Source organism: Cotesia glomerata, linkage group LG10 (assembly GCF_020080835.1).
Source record: "Cotesia glomerata isolate CgM1 linkage group LG10, MPM_Cglom_v2.3, whole genome shotgun sequence".
In the NCBI taxonomy this organism is placed as follows: Eukaryota; Metazoa; Arthropoda; class Insecta; order Hymenoptera; family Braconidae; genus Cotesia; species Cotesia glomerata.
In genome coordinates, this window is record NC_058167.1 from 1,260,322 (window position 1) to 1,275,172 (window position 14,851).

General features: G+C 34.8%; 1 protein-coding gene across 1 annotated transcript in view; it reads right to left on the bottom strand.

Annotated features, from left to right (window-relative positions):
* Positions 1-14,851, bottom strand: part of LOC123273041 (chitin synthase chs-2-like) — a 133,480-nt gene that overhangs the window by 73,886 nt on the left and 44,743 nt on the right. Inside the window, exon 4 of the mRNA XM_044740198.1 lies at positions 484-718. Within this exon, the coding sequence (XP_044596133.1) occupies positions 484-718 (235 nt within the window). The remainder of the gene's footprint in view (positions 1-483; positions 719-14,851) is intronic.

Consider the following 14,851-nt stretch of genomic DNA (forward strand, 5'->3'; position numbering starts at 1 on the left):
AAATATTATTAGTTTATAAGTATCAATCCAACAATATCAATATATTCTACGAGACGTTATACCTAGTATTAAGTCTACTCATATTATCGTATAAGTGCAACATTGATTGACCTTGACGAGTCGGGAGTAAAGCAATGCCTTACGCGCTTCACGCTATGAGGCGTGCAAAATCTACGGCTGCAATTTGAATGCAAGTTAACAATCAAACTTCAGTTAAGATTCCCATCAGAATTAAAGATTGTGAAGCACTTTAAATTCAAGGTAGCATCACAAATATTAACCAATATCGAGAATTAAAGAATAACTGTTTGATTATATTTAAATTTAATTCAATTTACAATGTGCTGTCGAATTTTTAGATTTGACTTGTTTCAAATTAATGTTTATTTATCAAAATTAATTAAGTATGAAATCTAGGATGGACAGTATGACCAATTCTTATAAATAATAACAAAACTTAGTTTAAAAATAGTCTTTACTTACATTCAAGCTCAAAGTAATCATCGATCTGAACGTGATAGCGGGCTTGCGTAAACGACATAGCAGATTGGCAAATGTCGAGTCGTAATATACTCCCCATAAATTGCATCATTTCTTCTTCGGTTTCATGCCACATAGTTGCACAAGCATAAATTTTCGTTACTTGGTCATTCGGCGATACCCACCTCGAAGTATTTAGATTATTTTCAGAATATTGTCTACTGTGCTCATGATCATCCTAGTTCCCAATAACATAAGAAAAAAAAGTTCATTATAACTTTTAAATAAAAAATTTTCACCTATCATTCAGCTAAAAACTTTATTGCTATCGTTTCCTCATAAATACAACTCAAATATATGTCAGCAACTAATTTCTGCCATCCAATTGAAATTACAAGGTACAATAGCCATTTAAAATTAATACCCCCGCACTTCTATATGGGGGAAGAATTTCGTAAGATCCTATTCGAGTAAATTTCTGCATCATAAATGAAAAATTCTTACAAAACTCCAAGTCTATAGAAACTATTATTTGGAAATGAGAATTTTTCATTGTTAACGCCCCCGCAATCCCCTTTGAGGTTGAAAGTTGATAGAATCCATTCTTAGCTGAACTTGACATCATACACGAAGGTTCCTTCTAAATTTGAAGTCTGTAGAAGTTACAGTTTGAAAATTGAAATTTTAGACTCTAACATCCCTGCAATCCCTATTAGAAGTAGAATTTATTGAAATCAGTTTTGAAATTATCTCTACATGATAAATAAAAGATTCCTACCTATTTTCTTAGCCCGAGAATTTATTCTCTGGGAAAAAATCACCATGCATGAACATGTATGATCAGGCGTTAATTTCATGCATGATCATGCATGTATATTTGCCAGGTATGGGCTTGTATGATCATTCATGATCATACGTGATGAAGCATGATCATGCTGTTACACGCCTGGCAAATGTTCATGAGCAATCATGCATGACCAAGCATTTTTATCGCAATAAAAAAAATTTTGGTTAAGCAAAAAAATTTTTTTCGTTCATCATGGTTTTAGTCTTTCACTATTTAGTAGTGATCGATTGTTTCTTTCACTGGAAAATACCATTTGACATCCGGTCCTTGACGATACTCGAACCCGGTACCCTTGCGACATGAAGCATGAGCGATTACCATTACGCTGATCCGCCACAATACTTAAAAAGATTTTCACTACATATTAGGGTGGGTCGAAAATCCGCTTTTTTAGAATTTCGTTTAGTAATAGCAAAAATATTATTTATTAAGCTATAAAAAAATTTTGTGTTAAAGGAAAAAATTTTTGGTCAACATCTCAGGCTCACCCATTGCAGTCAAAGATAAAAATGCTCAAAAAATTTTTTCATCAACTTATTTTGATCGGAAATTTTATGCTCTACAAAAAAGTTCCTTAAATTATATTAATTAAAATAATAAACTAAACAAAATGAAATCTAATTAATAAACAAAAGGGCGCCACCAGGATTTTTAATCACGGTTCCTGGAACCGGAACCAGAGCTGAGAGCTTATCTTACAGGGAGAGAGAGTGGAAGAAGGTGATCTGAAATAAATAAATTTTTAATTAACAACGGTAGCAAAAATTCATTAACAACAAAATTAACAAGTTATGCACACTTACACTCACACTATAATCGACTTAAAACTATAGCCTACTAACGGCTAACCGGAACTCGACTTCCCGAGAAAAAATGTTCCTATATAATTATATATAATTGTATATAATCATATATGATTATATATGGAATCACATACATAATTATATACAATTATATATGATCATACATAATTATATATAATCATACATGATTATATATGGAATTGTATATGAGGTTATATATAATCATATATAATTATATATGAATATATATGGAGCAATATACAACCATGCAGGATTATATATAGTTCCATATACTATTACATATAAGTATATAGAATTATATATAATCATACATGATTATATATGGAATTGTATATGAGGTTATATATAATCATATATAATTATATATGACTATATATGGAGCAATATACAGCCATACAAGATTGTATATAGTCCCATATATATATATATATATATATATATATATATATATATATATATATATATATATATATATATATATATATATATATATAATTATATATGCTTATATATAATTAACAGACATAAAAATTTTTTTTGGTAATCACAAAAAGTGTAAAATGATGTTTATAATTACGTTTAAATAATTCTGAAATACAAAATTTGTCACATTTCCTATGAGATGTTTTGGTCTGCTCTGCTACTACCTAATAGTAAAATCATTATTTATTTTGTTATTCAAATAAATGTTATATTATATCCAAATATATATTAAAATCAATTTTTATATTCCATTTATGATAAACTCATATGATACATTATGTAGATCAAGGTGCTTCATTTGAGACGACTATTTTTTTTTCTCACTCCATTGACGAAATATTGTTCTTTACATAGAAAAAAAAATTCTCACCAAAGGATAGTTCTTAATTTCAATTTTAAGTACTCGCTGGATGAATTTGAAGTTTTCTCATTTAATTAACCTGTTAAAATCATTTTATTTGCTTAAATTATCTATAGCATAGCGAAATTTCATGATATTCATTTGACCATGGGCGGAAGTTGTAGAGGGATCCTTCCTTTTTAAAAGCTCTGACAGCTTATTTCCAATTTATGAGCTATCTCGGCAGTAAAAAATTGTATATTCGATTTTTGCTCAAAAGTCGTGGTTTTTTTATTTTTTCTTCTAAACTATTGATCTGACACCAAAATTGCAAAGGACCTTTTTTGTAAAAAATTTAATTTTCTACAAGATAGATTGATAGCTGAACCCTTTCAATGAAATTCATCTGAGATAAATTTAATTAATCACAAGAAAACAATAAATGACACTATTTTATCGTAATTTTTATACTTTTTAATAAAACAACAGTTGATAAAAAAAATTAGGATGACGGTTGACTCTAAAGGCCATCATTGCAACTTCCCGCTCATTTTGTACTTAAGCGCTCAAAGTTACACATTACGTTTTTGAGCTCTTCGAGCTCGAAAATATGAGTGCTGTGTCATTTTGAGCTCTCCGAGCTCAAAACTCTAATAGCAGTTTAATAAAACACAATTTTTTGAATTTTCAAACGGCAATTACTTTTGAATAAATGAACCGATTTTCACGCGGTTGCCGGCATTCGACGCAGTTTTCAAAACTCCATGAAGGACTATTAAGTTTAAATTGATCGAGCCAGTAATTTCGAAGTAATACCGAAAAAACACTTTTTTCGGTTTTTTTTCGACAACGATAACTCACGAACGAATCAATCGATTTTGACCGGGCTTGCGGTGATCGACGTGGTTTTTTATCTTAAGAGCTTATGAGATTTTGGAATAGATCGGTAAAGCCATTTAAAAGTAATTCTAAAAAAACGACATTTCAAAAAATTTTTTTTGTAGTTTTTTTGAGATTTCTCAAAATCTACTGATTCGAATCGGTCCAAATGGTATTTAAAATCTAAATTTACTCGAGCCCTTTCGAATGGCGCCAACCGCGATGAAATCGGTCAAACCGTTCAAAAAGTATGAGAGGTTTACATACGGCCACACACACACACACACACACACACACACACACACACACACACACACACACACACACACACACACACACACACACACACACACACACATACAGGCAGACATACGGACATCATCGCGAAAACATTCATGGAAGTTTTCTAGGACCTCAAAACGTCTAGATCTGATGAGAACTCGATTTTCGAAAAACGGGGTAAAACCAATAACTTCCCGATTTTTGAAAATTTTCAATTTTCTTAGCGGGAAGTTAAAAATTATAACATTGTATATTTTTATAATCAACCATTTTGATATCGTTATAATGCCTAAATTTTTAAAATTTTAAATCATCTTACAAATATTCTAATAAATATAGTTGTTACATAAAATATATCCAAAATATATAGTCATACATAACTCCAGCTCACAAAAAAAAAAGTGCTTTGAACCGGAACTACCTATTGAAACGAATATTGACCCACTGAATCCGAATTTCAAGTCCGTTTGACCCGGTCACCCTCCAATTTTGAGCATAATGCAAAAAAACTCCAAAAAATTGTAAAAAACTGCAGTCACAGCAATGAAAAAATTCTTTTGGACCCGGATCAAGTATGATTCTTGTGTATTTGAATTCACTGAATCTAAATCTGAACGTTAATTAGCCCAGTGCCACGTTAAAGTTTTAAAATTAAAAAAATCTCAAAAAACCAAAAAAATCAGGAAAATTGCAGTTACAAATATGAAAAAACAATCTATAAAACATGATTAAATACTTTTCTTGTATTTTTTCACGTATGAAATACAAGAGATAATAACAAACGGAAGAAAAATTTACTGCGTAGATCATTTGAGAACAAAAGAGTTCGATACCAATGAAGAACAGTTTAAAATTCGAGAAAATCGTTCTCTTTATTTTAGTTATACGTCATTTTTTATAGATTTAAAAATTTTTTATATTTTCAGATTCTTAATTTGTATTTTATGCGCGAAAAAATACAAGAAAAGTATTTAATCATGTTTTATAGATTTTTTCTCATATTTATAGCTGCAATTTTCCCGATTTTTTTGGTTTTTTGAGATTTTTTTTAATTTTAAAACGTTAACGGGGCAAGAAAACTTCAGATTCAAACTCAGTGGAACAAAATACATGAAAATCATACTCAATCTGAGTCGAAAAAAATTTTTATCTCGATAACTTCAATCTTTCATGACTTATTGCAATTTTTTTGGGTTTTTCGTTTTTTTTTTTTTTTTGCAAATTTGGTCGGCTCACCAGGCTACTTAACGTTCAGATTTAGTTTCAGTAAATTGAGATACATAAAAATCATACTTGATCCGGGTCCAGAAGAATTTTTTCATTGCTGTGACTGCAGTTTTTTGCAATTTTTTGGGGTTTTTTGCATTATGCTCAAAATTGGAGGGTGACCGGGTCAAACGGACTTGAAATTCGGATTCAGTGGGTCAATATTCATTTCAATAGGTAGGTCCTGTCCAAAGTACATGTCACTTTTTTTTCTTGTGAGCTGGAGTTATGTATGACTATATATTTTGGATATATTTTATGTAACAACTATATTTATGAGAATATTTGTAAGATGATTCAAAATTTTAAAAATTTAGGCATTATAACGATATCAAAATGGTTGATTATAAAAATATACAATGTTATAATTTTTTTTATTAACTGTTGTTTCATTAAAAAGTATAAAAATTACGATAAAATAGTGTCATTTATTGTTTTCTTGTAATTAATTAAATTTATCTCAGAGGCAATTCATTGAAAGGGTTTAGCTATCAATCTATCTTGTAGAAAATTAAATTCTTTACAAAAAATGTCCTTTGCAATTTTGGTGTCAGATCAATAGTTTAGGAGAAAAAATCAAAAAACCACGACTTTTAAGCAAAAATCGAATATACAATTTTTTACTGGCGAGATAGCTCATAAATTGGAAATAAGCTGTCAGAGCTTTTAAAGAGGAAGGATCCCTCTACAACTTCCGCCCATGATCAAATGAATGTCATGAAATGTCGCTATGCTATAGATAATTTAAGCAAAAAAAAATGATTTTAACGGGTTAATTAAATGAGAAAACTTCAAATTCATATAGCGAGTACTTAAAATTGAAATTAAGAACTATCCTTTGGTGAGAATTTTTTTTTCTATGTAAAAAACAATATTTCGTCAATGGAGTGAGAAAAAAAAATAGTTGTCTCAAATGAAGCACCCTAATGTAGATCATAGAATCATTATCACCTAAGACAGCAGCACAGCAGACAGACACTTCAAGATGCACGGAGATCACCAAAGTTAAGCAGCATTGGACAGGGTTAATAGTTGGATGGGTGACCGCTGGTGTTATAGCTATAAAATTATATCTAGATATTTTTTTTTGCATTTTAATTGGTTACACAGAATTGCGTAGGACCATATTAAATATTCTATCCATAAAATTAACCCAATAATTAATTAGATGTAATAAATATATAATTAAATATTGTTATATATAATTATATATAATTAGATATGCTTATATTTGGCCATTTTTCATATATAATCATATATAACCAATTTATATATAAATATATATAATTATATATAAATATTTTTTCTCGGGTTGATAAAACTTAACTTAACTAAGTAGCCAGCGAAGCACCTCGCACAGAGACTGTCGTATGCGAGAGGACGCTGTTAACACACATACTCTCATACCCGGTAAATCTTCACACTACTTTACAATAATACTGATTCTCGTTGTATTTCCTTCCTGGCATCAACACAACGGTTTCTAACTTAGTCCCTGATCACCTCCCAACCTGGGCGATGGCGTGAAAGGGTTCTAAGTGAAATATTCTCAACGAGCTCCTCCCGACATGTCCTCGTTGGATTTGTTGTCTAGCACGTGAAATTTTATAATCAACGTAACTGAAACCAAAACTAGACTAATTACTCTACTCAGAGATTCATCGATAGGTAGAGATCGTTTATTAACACACACAGCTACAGAAGCCTCAGCCTAGTGAACGCAACGTAAACTGAGACTGCCTGCAGCTCACACACATACCCCGCACACACTTACACACTCTGAATTTACTTTACTTTCTATTTATAAAAATTTATCATAAAATTTAATTCCAGAAAATTATTACATTAACTTTCAACTTAAAAATAATTTAGTCATCAACCAGCAATTCAATTACAAAATATTTTCGCGACTAATGATTTAATTCCCAAAAATTCGAACTAAAAACCGACACATAAATTTATTCCAAATCAATCACGAGTTTAATACTCAACATTACATAAATTTTCAGGAACATTCGACGTATAAATTTATTCCCAAATTCGACTCGTAATTCTATTATTGATTAAAAAATTAATTCTTGTAAAAATTTCATCAAATAATCTTAACTAAAATTCCGGGACTTAATATCCACGCTGTTAAATAATTTTATAAATAATTCCAATAAAAATATGAATTTAATTATCAAAAAATAAATTCAGGAACTTAAGTTCAATATATAAAATAACCGCGTGGAATTTTCGATTAAATAATTAATCATTAAATAATTTATCTCAATATAAAAATAAATTAACGAAAAATTATCCACGGGTAAATCAGTCTTAAATGCGCCAAAATTCAGTAAATCAATTCTCAATAAATAATATAATGTTAAATAAATATTTCCTCGTAACAAATAATATTAATAATAATAATTCAATTGTTCTTAATAATTTATCGAGTAAAATAATTGCCAAAAATTTTCGCACTCAAAATGGACGCCAATTATTCGTTAGTGCGTAGTAACTTTTGACCTTGGGTACGAGTTAACTACGTTGTACAAAATTCAACCGACGCTTGACTAGTCCGTGAGAAGACAATGGAACTTTCTCGAAGAATTTATTATTCGGTTTTTATTTTATGAAATTATTAAATAAAATGTATGCAACAAAAACCGATTTTTCAGATGTTCAAAATTAAAAATAATCCACCGAGTAAATTATTATTTATCAACCAATTGTTCACGACAATTTACACCGCAAGGTCCTTGAGCAGTCCTCGGGTATAAACCCTCTTGAGGGACGCTCAACACCAACTAACGAATATAAATCAATTGCAATTAAATAATTATTGAATTATCATTATTTAAATCGAGAATAATTATTCAGAGGAAAAGTAAACCGAGTATAAACCCCGCGGTCCACTCCAAGCCCACAGAGTAATTATTGATACCTGTTGAATATACGACGATCTAACTCACTACTTGAGATTGAAGTCCTAGATGTTATGACCCAAATTTTACTTTTTGTAATTGAGTATTTTAGTTTATTCGTTGTTAATTACTTAAAAATTAATAGAAACAATTATTGTTATTAGTGCGGCGATTATTATTTAATTATTGTATTTATTTAGTTAATAATTTTATATTATTGTTACCGAAGGTATGATTAAATTAAGAAAATAAGCGTGTGAGAAATTATTACGAAGCCGAGCGAATTAATTGTAAAAGAAATTCAAAGACTGGGAAAATTATTCTAAGTTCCGAACAAGATTTAGTATGGGAAAGTGATGAATGGATATAAAATGAAAGAAATGACGATTATTATTTTTGTAAGAAATAAATTAGGTGAGCGAAAATTTTATAAGTCCCGAGGACAATTTAGTATGGAAAAGCCAACGAATGGATATATAATGAAGGAAATTGCGATTAAAATAATAAAGAATTGTGAATTTGACGAAACGAATGGATAGAGAATGAAGAAAATTGCGATTAAAATAATAAAGATTTGAGTTTCAAAAATAAAAACTTAGAATTTGGCGAGACGAATGGATGGAAAATGAAGGAAATTACGATTAAAATAATAAATAATTATTTTTGAATGCTAGTTCGAGAACACCGGACAGGTGTCTAAAACGACTCTTCCTTTTCGTTACAAGAGAGTTAGGCAAAAAATGATAAACGCCAAAATTTGGCTCGATAAAGCAAGCAGTTCTTTCTCGGGAGAATTACTCGGGCGAATACTCTTCACCAAGTAATTCCAGAGGATGATACTCTACCTGGAGTCTGACCAAGGCCCAGGTAAGTATCATGAACCGACCGGATGAAAGTGCTTCTCCCCGTGCCGAAGCCTTCAGCTGAGGTACGGTAGGTGATCATAAGCCGTGTAGGTGGGGGCAAAGAGGACACTCTCCATTCGCTCTCGGGGTAGAGGTTTAGGCCCAGGGGTGACGGCTAGTCTCCTGGGGAAGCGGGGAACCAGCTTTTGAAGTTTAGTTCGCGATTTTGACGCTCACGGCGAGTGAGAGTATGTGTGAGAAGAGTGTTCTAATATATTGTTTATATTGTTTAATTTGTTTATATTGTTTATATCGTTTATTAACATGATCAGGCCAATAAAGAGGTTTTTCTTTTTTTCTTTGATTTATTTAAAATAAAGTGTTTTGTTTATTATTTTGTTATTGATAATGTAGTACCCGTTTATTACCCTGGACTCCGGCGAGCAAATTTCGAGCCGGGGACAAATAAATTATTTTATTTTTATAATTTTTTTGGAAAACGTGGACGTTACAATGTTGTTGGCTTCTTACGTCTGGTAACTACTCCGGGGATCGGTCCCTCTTGAATTTTGTGGCACTCCATCTGGCGGTTACACTACTTCTCTCTGTTGCAATGCACGGCTCACCTATAATAACCCCTAACTACCCCCTCCTACTCTCTATTTAGGCCCGAAGATCGAGACTCGCCAGTGCTGCGTCGAACAGTTATCAATCTCTGGCGACTTATCGATTCAGGGTAATTTTACCCTGTTACACGACATTAAAATAATCTTGTTAGTTTGAAAACTATTTATAAGTTCTCCATTCGACAGGAAATTAAATTTTCTATCAAAATGTTTCTTTGTAAATTTTTTTACGAGTGATAATTATTAAAAATTATTATTCCAATTTTTCTTCAAAAAGTGGCATTTTTGACAGTAAATGAATTATATCTATACAAATACTGGGTGAAAGTTAATAGGTTTGTGACTGTTGGCTGACCTTTTAAAAAACCGTGCTGGACATCTGAGATAATGAGACTAGTTACGTAGGGATGGTAAAATCGATTCCGATTCTATCCGAGAATCGATTCTGTCCATGGGAATCGATAATGATGGAGTTATACAATTTGCTCATTAGAGTGTCGATATATGATTAACTGCAATGATCACAGAAATATTTGTCGAAATAATTTTCGTCAATACTTGCGCAAAAATCATGAGACCATTTTTTATGGCAATTTTTACACTGAATCCATGACTCTGAGGATGCTGAGCAAAATCAATCGCAATAAAGACAATAGCAATCATCATTTTTCCATTTTAAACATTTTTTTTCAAATTTTTTGGTTTTGATTTTATTTTATTTTTTTTTTTGTTTAACTGAGTTCCTTTTTTTTTTGCTTCATTTTGATTTTTTTGTTCTTTGACTTCTCGGCGATACTTGACTCGTAAAAATCGTGGTTTTCTCTCTACGACTTTTTCTGGGAGGAGAATCTCCAGATTTTTATGATAATGGCTTCAGTAAAAACAAAATTAGAAAAACGGTAGACCCTGAAGGCCATCCGTGCAACTTCCCGCTCATTTCATACCTAGTTGCTTAAAATTGCACTAATGATGTTTTTAGGCTCCCCGAGCTCAAAGATACTATTTATATATTATTTTGAGCTCTCTGAGCTTAAAGAGATAACTTTTCATGCTTTTGAGCTCTTCGAGCCCAAAGGTCTGATAGAAGTTTGATAAAAAACGATTTTTCAAATTTTTAAGCCGCAATAACGTTTGAATGAATGAACCGATTTTTACGCAATTGGCGGCTATCGACGTGGTTTTTTATGTTAAGAGCTGAATAGTTTTTAGAATTGATTAGTAGAGCCGTTTAAAAGTTATTCCAAAAAATGTCGGAGTTATGTTGAAAAAACACTTGTTTCCAAATATTTTGTCGAGGATATCTCTCGAACCAATCAACCAATTTTTACGTTTTAGGCGGCGATCAATGCAGTTTTGTAAATTCTAAAAATTATTTAATTTCATCAAAAACGATCCGATAAGGAATGTCGAAGTTATGTGAAAAAAACACTTTTTTCGGTTTTCTTTCGTTCACGATATCTCTCGAACGAATCAACTGATTTTGACCGGATTAGCGGTGATCGACGTGGTTTTTTAAGGTTAAGGGCGGATTAGTTTTTGAAGTTGATCGATAGAGCCGTTTAAAAGATATTCCAAAAAAAGCACTTTCAAAAATGATTTTTTTCTTATTTTTTTTGAGATTTTTCAAAATTTCTCAAAATCTATCGGTCCGAATCGGTTCAAATTCTCAGAGAATCTGAGTTTGAGAGAACTCTTTAGAACGCCGTTTGGTTGGTTCCAATTGGTTTAGTCGTTCAAAAGTTATAAGCGATTCACATACTTACACACATACATCCACATACACACACACACACACACACACACACACACACACACACACACACACACACACACATCCTTAGGGCAGCACCGACATTATTCCTGGACGTTTACGAAACATGCCTGAAGGAAGGGACTTTTCCCCAGAAGTGGAAACAGCAACGGCTAGTGTTACTTCCGAAGGGGAAAAAGCCGCCGGAAGAACCGTCATCCTACCGACCACTCTGCATGTTAGACACGGCCGGCAAGATATTCGAGCGCATAATTCATCAGAGAATAGAGGCTTTAGTCGATCCACTCCTAGCAGAGAACCATTTTCGTTTCCGAAAAGGACGGTCAACTCTGGATGCTATCAAATTGGTTGTTGATATAGCCAAGGATGCAATCGCCGGAACGAGGTGGAAGGGTGGAAAGAAGAAATACTGCTTGGTGGCTGCTTTGGACATCAAGAATGCCTTCAACTCCGCTAACTGGGACTGCGTTATGCGGGCTCTAGAAGAAAAAAACATACCAGGATACCTTCGCAGAATAGTAGCGAGCTACTTCACGAATAGGCTCCTGAAATATGACACGACGAATGGTACGGAAGTGTACGAAACCTCCGGAGGAGTGCCACAGGGATCAGTCTTAGGTCCTCTGCTATGGAACATCATGTATGATGGCCTCCTGAGAATAGCATTGCCTACGGGAGTCAAACTTGTAGCATATGCGGATGACGTAGCTGTCGTGATTGTCGCAAAGCACCTCGAACAGATAGAAATGGCATTTGATATTACATTCAGACGAGTCAATTTGTGGATGGACATGATGAACTTGCAACTAGCCAAACATAAAACCGAGGCAGTGCTCATCACCAGCATAAAAACGGTAGAAACCATCAAGTTGAGAGTCGGAGAACAAGAAATCACATCACAACCATTTATCCGTTATCTGGGAGTGATGCTGGATGCACGACTCAACTTCAAGCAGCAGGTGGAACATGTCAGTGCCAAAGCGTCAGTAGTGAGGGCTAGTCTCGCACGGCTGATGCCTAACATCGGAGGCCCAATGCAGAGCAGGAGGCTACTATTGTCATCAGTAGTCACATCAGTGCTCACTTACGGAATATCCATTTGGGCTGATGCACTGGAAACCCAAGAATCATGGAGAAAAGCTGGACCAATATACCGACTGAGTGCCCTACGAGTAGCTAGCACTGAGCCCTGAAGAACTTAGAATTGAAGAACGGCAGAAGAGCATAGGCCGATGGCAACTACAATGGGATGCTGCAGAGAAGGGTAGGTGGACGCACCGTCTCATACCTCGGATCGACATTTGGCTTAACCGGAATCACGGTGAGGTCAATTACTATCTTACGCAGATGTTGTCGGGACATGGGTGTTTTCGAGAGTATCTACACCGCTTTAAGCACGATGACTCTTCGGAGTGCCCGTCCTGCACAGGAGCTGCTGAAGACGCGGAGCACGTCTTCTTTGTATGTCCTCGTTTTGATCCACAGCGTGAGGAACTGGAGAGGATCCTGAACCAGAGAATGCAACCAGATTCACTAGTGGAAGCAATGTTGTCATCAGAAGCTGCCTGGAACGCTACCAACACGTTTGCAACAGAAGTCCTTAAAGACTTGCGTTCCACCGAAAGAAGAAGAGCAAATAGCAGAAGATAGAAGGAAAGTAGTTAACACCTTAGCCACCAGAAGGAAGAGCAGTAGCTAGATCCTCCCTTCACGAAGTAATGCCTGACGGCGGTTTCCATGAGGGATTAGAGGAAAGAAGGAAAAGGGGTTTAGGGTTTAGTGGGTAGGGACGTTAGTGTCGAGTTTTAGTATGACGCTGCGTCGAATCGCCACATATCCAGGCCAAACAACTATGCCTAGAATCCGTAAAAAGGATTCCCCCCCCTAAGGGAAAAAAAAAAAAAGAAACACACCCACACACTCACACTCACACACACACACGCACACGCACACACACACACACACACACACACACATACACACACACACACACACACACACACACACACACTAAAACCGAGATGGTTGTTCTGACACGTCAAAAATGGTACCCAAAACCATTCGCTGTGGACATGGAAGGAACAACACTGTCCTCAACAAGGGCCCTGCGCTATCTAGGGGTAATGATAGACGAAAAACTATCTTTCCGTGAACACCTTGACAGTGCATGCAAGAAAGCCAGCAAGACGATGTCTAGCCTAGTAAGAATTATGACCAACACTATGGAACCAAGAACCAAAAAGAGAAGAGTTCTTCTAGAAGAAGTCCACTTGGTACTGCTTTATGAAGCAGAAATATGGGCAGGCGTATTGAAACAGAAAACCTACCGACGAAAAATAGCGGCAGTGCAGCGGCGAGGCGCTCTCAGGGTTGTTTGCGCCTATCGAACGGTTTCCGAGGCGGCTATATAGGTCATTGCGGGAGCCGCACCCATCGACCTACTCGCGTTTGAGAGAGCGAAACTCTATGATGCTAAAAACAGTGACGAAAACATGAAGGACGCAAGAACGAGGATAAAGGCGGAAACGCAACAAGAGTGGCAGGACCGATGGATATCGGGAGAGACGGGCAGATGGACGGCACGCCTGATCCCAAACATCAACGTCTGGCTTTCTCGGGAATACGGAGAAACGGATTTTTTCTTGACCCAGCTATTGCCGAGACATGGGCAGTTCAATGCCTATCTTTTTAAGATGGGACTGCACAGCACACCCACGTGCAAATACTGCCCAAACAAAATTGACAACGTCGAGCACACGTTCTTTGAGTGTGACCGGTGGAAGGACTACAAAAGCCGTACTGATGAAACTATTGGCACCACGCTCTCCCCTGAGAGCTTAGTAACCTGCATGATCAAAAAAGAAGATAACTGGTCAGCTGTCGCAGCCTATGCGCAGCGTCTTTTAAAGAAAAAATCGCAGAAAGAGACTAGTAACTAGGAGCAACCGTAGTGAGACGCAACACGGACTGGATTGAAGTAATGCTAACGCGGTCCCGATCCAGTCTTCCCCGTAACATCTATTGGGAAAGAGAGAGGAGGATGTTTACTCGGTATTATTGTTAATAATATTGACTTCCGAGTCCGACATACCCAGGACAAACATCTCGTCCTAGTATACGTAAACGTATTTGACCTCCTCTATAAAAAAAAAAAAAAAAAAAACACACACACACACACACACACACATATACAGACATAGTGACAACCTCGCGGGGATAGTCAGGGAAGTTTCCTATGACCTTCAAACGTCGAGATCTGATGAAAACTCGATTTTTGCAAAACGGGGTGAAAACAATAA